The sequence below is a fragment of the Neolamprologus brichardi genome, chromosome 23, assembly GCF_056152115.1.
Source record: "Neolamprologus brichardi isolate AB-2024 chromosome 23, ASM5615211v1, whole genome shotgun sequence".
NCBI lineage: Eukaryota > Metazoa > Chordata > Actinopteri > Cichliformes > Cichlidae > Neolamprologus > Neolamprologus brichardi.
The window spans coordinates 14,456,111-14,460,803 of record NC_142125.1 but is presented as its reverse complement, the minus strand read 5'-3'; the positions used below and the strand labels follow the sequence as shown (position 1 = coordinate 14,460,803).

The 4,693-nt window shown below is 43.0% G+C and overlaps 1 protein-coding gene across 1 annotated transcript; it reads left to right on the top strand.

Annotated features, from left to right (window-relative positions):
- The first annotated feature begins 272 nt into the window (after positions 1 to 272).
- barhl2 (BarH like homeobox 2) lies at positions 273 to 3,743 on the top strand. The gene is made up of 3 exons (XM_006790469.3): positions 273 to 1,254; positions 1,835 to 2,060; positions 3,104 to 3,743. Exons 1-3 carry the CDS (start codon positions 705 to 707, stop codon positions 3,414 to 3,416), a joined length of 1,089 nt encoding a protein of 362 aa, XP_006790532.2. The 5' UTR covers positions 273 to 704; the 3' UTR covers positions 3,417 to 3,743.
- Positions 3,744 to 4,693: the final 950 nt, after the last annotated feature.

Here is a 4,693-nt window from a genome sequence, read left to right as displayed (position 1 = left end):
AGGATTTAATATGAAATGTTCCCAGTTTGGCCTTAAAGCACACGCGTGTTTTTTTTCCTCCCTTTTTTTTTTTTTTTTTTAAAAAAGACCTGCACTAAACTCGGTGCAATGGTTGGATTGAACTACCTAGATAAAGAAACAACTCGCTGATTGGTGAGGTGCCCGAGCCGGTCAGGACGCGAGCCAATGGGAGAGGAGGAAGGTGGGTGGGGAGGTGGAGGGGGAGAGAGAAAAAGGCGTCGAGTGTTTATTATAAAGGAGAAAATATTAATTCCCCCTCGCCGTGGGCCGTGACGTCAGTATAGGAAGTCATTGTAGAGCTACACTGAAGCGATTAGCAGCAAAAAGGGGGAGCCTGATGTCGAGGAGTCAGCCCTATGTATATCTCTCTATACGCCTCAACTTTTAACACAAAGTTCAATATCCAAACACAAAAAGGGACGTGGACTACGCAGACCCACACTTTGCTTTTTCGCATTTTCACTGAATGTAACTTCGTGGACCATAGGCTGTGTGAGCCGCCTGTAAACGTGGATTTTGTCTCTCTCCGTGGTTTATTTCTCAGCTCTTTTTTAAAAAATTGATTTCATTTATTTAATTATTTTTTTCTAACTCCGAGTTAATTTTGCTGACTTTCTTGTGATTTGCGCCGGAGGAGAAGCATCTCGCTGTTGTTATGAAGACTTCATCCGTCCTTTCTTAATATGGAAGGATCCAGCGGGTCGAGTTTTGGGATAGACACTATTTTATCCAGCGCGTCTAACTCTGGTAACCCTGTGCTAATGAACGGAGATTTTCGGCTCGACAGCAGGACAGCGGATTTCAGGAGCCAGGCGACCCCGTCGCCATGCTCGGAGATAGACACTGTGGGAACGGCTCCCTCGTCCCCCATCTCGGTCACCATGGAGCACGCCGCCGATCCGCATCTGGTCCAGGACAGCCTTCAGCATCACCACCATCACCACAACCAGCCGCAGAGTTTGCCGCTGTCGCCTCAGCAGCAGCAGCAGCTCGCCGGGGCCGGCTGCGCCCCGAGGACTGCCACCTCCTCCTTTTTAATCAAAGACATTTTAGGCGACAGCAAACCCCTGGCTGCCTGCGCACCTTACAGCACCAGTGTATCCTCACCCCATCACACACCAAAACCAGAAAGTGCCACGGCTCCGGACGGCTTCAGGCCCAAGCTGGAAGAAGACGAGAACAGAAGCAAGTTGGACAAAAGAGACGACATTCAGATCGAAATGAAATGCAAGGGTAAGAGCTCGTCATACTAGCAGGCATGTTAAATTCACATTTTCAATACAGTAGAGTTCAGGATGAGCCAGGGACTCAATAATAATAATAATAATAATAATAATAATAATAATAATAGCGCTCGTTGTCTTAGTTCCAGCTTCCTTTATTAGTCTAATAGATGTGAAAACAGATGTATGCCTGGTGATTCTCCCCGTGCGCGGGGCCTCCCTAGTGGGTCAATTAGAGAGATTATTGTTCTTCCTGGAGGGGGGATTATGGAGCACTGAAACACAACTACAAATAGAGATGGATTGATATATTGATTTCTCGTTTTCTGATAGAAAAAAGAAATATTCAGGTATCAAATGCAGACGTTTCTTTTATTGCTGTCTTCTTGCCTCACGTGTGGCTGAAGGAAGTATTTGTACAAAGTTGGTCAAAGTTTGAGTGGAGGTGACGCACGCACGCCTCTGCGAGGTTATTATTCGAGTGTCGGTGTTGAGAGGAAGACTTAAAAAAAAAGTTGGTGTGTGAAGAAAATTTCCAGCAGGCCTTTTATGGTTAACCACAATTCATCCGCCTTGCTCTGCGCCTATAGGGACTAAAGAAGAGGGTGACCGGGAAATCTCCAGTAGCAGAGACAGTCCGCCGGTGCGCACGAAAAAACCTCGCAAAGCACGGACAGCCTTTACCGACCACCAGCTCAACCAGCTTGAGAGGAGCTTTGAGCGACAAAAATACCTCAGCGTGCAGGACCGCATGGACCTGGCCGCGGCTCTCAACCTGACAGACACACAAGTCAAGACCTGGTACCAAAACAGACGGTAAGCGGCCATCATTTTTAATAACTGCTGCAGACACAACGAGCGAGACGAGGTCAAACTGGGGAGCAAGAACCTCTTTTGGCTCTGTAAAACAAATGAATACAGCTGTTATATCGGCCAACACTGGGTATTTAAAGCTAAAGATCGGCTTTGCAAGCACTTATGAAAATCAATCTGACTTATTAATTAATAGTTTTATTTTTAAAAAAGTGTTTTTCAGCCACTTGCAAAGATCTGCGTTGGTTATATTTTTGCGCTGCGTGATCTTAGCATTTCTAATCCACGTGGAGGGAGAAAATAAATAAAAAATTACGCCACAAAAGAAATTGTATTTTAATTGATTTAATTGTCGTTCTGGCAAAAAAAAAAAGATTTTGATCATGTTTCATTTTTATTCCGTTTAAACAGCCAAATAGAAAAATAACCAAGTTTTATTTTCTGAATATTTGTGGACAAATGTGAGGCTGACAGGATGACACGTTGATCAGGAGATGATGTGTAAAATCAGGAAGTGTATGTAATTTCGGACATTATAGATCATATGAAAATATATTATTTGTCTTTTTTTATATTCAGTTTTGTAATCTTCATTAAGTCTTATTACATAAAGTATTTCAACAATAATAAATTGGTGCATTTGTTTAATTACTGGAAGTGCCCTGATATATATTTTTCCTGCGCTATAAATATGGAACTTGTGCTTCTTACTGCTCTAGTCTTTCAGTTTCTAAAATAATCTCACTAAAAGGCCCTTTACATTGTATCCCGCTACCCTTCACAGTAAAACATGATTTGAATTTGAAAGAATGTGCGTGTATTATATTTTTGTACAGGTGTGAGAAAAGTAGGTTTAGCTAAGTTTGGACTGAAGCGTATTTCCCCCATCTCTCTCTCTCTCGTTCTCTCTTTTGCCTAATTAAACCATAACCATATATTCGTGCCCGCAATAATTAGGCCTCTGCATACCAATTAAAGGGGCGTTTGGGAAATCAGCAAGAGAGCGAAGTGATTAAATAATTCATCTGTTGTATTTTGATTTCCAGGACGAAGTGGAAGAGGCAAACGGCGGTCGGATTAGAGCTCCTGGCTGAAGCAGGAAACTACTCGGCCTTACAGAGAATGTTCCCGTCGCCCTATTTCTACCACCCGAGCCTGCTGGGCACCGTGGACAGCACGACGGCAGCCGCGGCGGCCGCAGCCATGTACAGCAGTATGTACCGGACTCCTTCCTCGCCGCATCCCAGCCTCCAGAGACCTCTTGTCCCGAGGGTGCTCATTCATGGCCTTGGGCCGGGGGGGCAACCGGCACTAAACCCCATGTCTAACCCCATGCCCGGCACGCCGCACCCGCGGTAAAACGCAAAATTAAGACGCTGACCAGAAACCTGGTTGAACACGTGATGTGAGTAACTGCATCGGAACCACATTGCAGGACTTTTTCTCTCTACCCGACCCCCCCAAAAAAGACACATTTAAAGACATTTTACAGAAGTAAAGGAGGTATTTAATATAGGCCCGAATAGCCTAAGTCCAGTCCTAAAGACTTTCTGTCCGGGCCCAGACACACCGCGAGGACTGCTCATGTCTGATTGTTTGTTTGTTTGTCTTTTGTACAAATACACTTACATTAGCAAATAAACTTATAAAGTTTATTAGATGGAGAAGAACTGAATGAATAAAGAAGTAATGATACTGATTGAATTGTAGAAGCTTTAATTCAAACTCGAGTCCAAATTAATTTCTTTTTAAACGCAAACCTTCATTCAAGAAGATGCAAAAGCCGGAGTCCAATTTTATTCATAAAGCACATTTAAAATAGCAACAGATTACAGAAGTTGTTTAAAATTTCCTTCTATTATTTGACTGATAATCCAAGCTATTACATTAATCTGCGAAAGAACAGATATAAAAAAAAAGTTTTCATGTGCGCTTTTTCTATTACAATAATCGACCGCGCGCATTAATATTTTAACCTACCTCATCATAGCGGTGGATAACCAGCAGAATTTAAACACTTTTTAGCCTGACTTAATTTAAAGGTAAATAATTTGTTACAGGAACATATGGTCTTTAAATTGGGAGACACAGAACCGGTGATCACCGACTGGAGGTCAGTTTCCAACCCTTTATATTTGTGTTTACCAGCACATATGCATATGGATGCGCAGCAGCTGATTGGTGGTGAGATGAATGGTTTTGATGAGTTGGGTATACTGGGAATGTGGCCTTGGCTTAGCAGCTGTTCCCTGGGAGAACAGCAGACAATAAGCCTGAATTTCTCAGCGTGAACGATCAGTGCAGCAGGATCAGGACAAGAAGCCTGCAAGAAAAAAAGAAGAAGAAAAAAAAAACTGCCGATAATCTGCACATTCTCAATAACCAATAGCCGCTAGTGAACTTACTTTCTGGAGGTTTTGTGGGGAAATAATCCAGTGACCTCAGAGCAGACTCGGTGTCATTGGAAGTTTTGCATCAGTCTTAAATCATCTGCAACGTTATGCATCAGCACTGAGTAAAAAATAATCTTAGAATGTTTTTACGGTAGGGAGCCGTGATTTTTTTTTTCTGTTTTTTTACACCCTTCCCGTTTCTCTGAATGTGTCTGTGCTGCGCTAATAGAAGCTGCTGCAGGA

Excerpts from the sequence above, each read along its gene's own strand:
- barhl2 (XM_006790469.3), top strand. The coding sequence starts at position 705 with ATGGAAGGATCCAGCGGGTCGAGTTTTGGGATAGACACTATTTTATCC. Across the intron at positions 1,255-1,834 it reads GATCGAAATGAAATGCAAGG|GGACTAAAGAAGAGGGTGAC; the intron begins GTAAGAGCTCGT and ends CTGCGCCTATAG. Across the intron at positions 2,061-3,103 it reads ACCTGGTACCAAAACAGACG|GACGAAGTGGAAGAGGCAAA; the intron begins GTAAGCGGCCAT and ends TTTGATTTCCAG.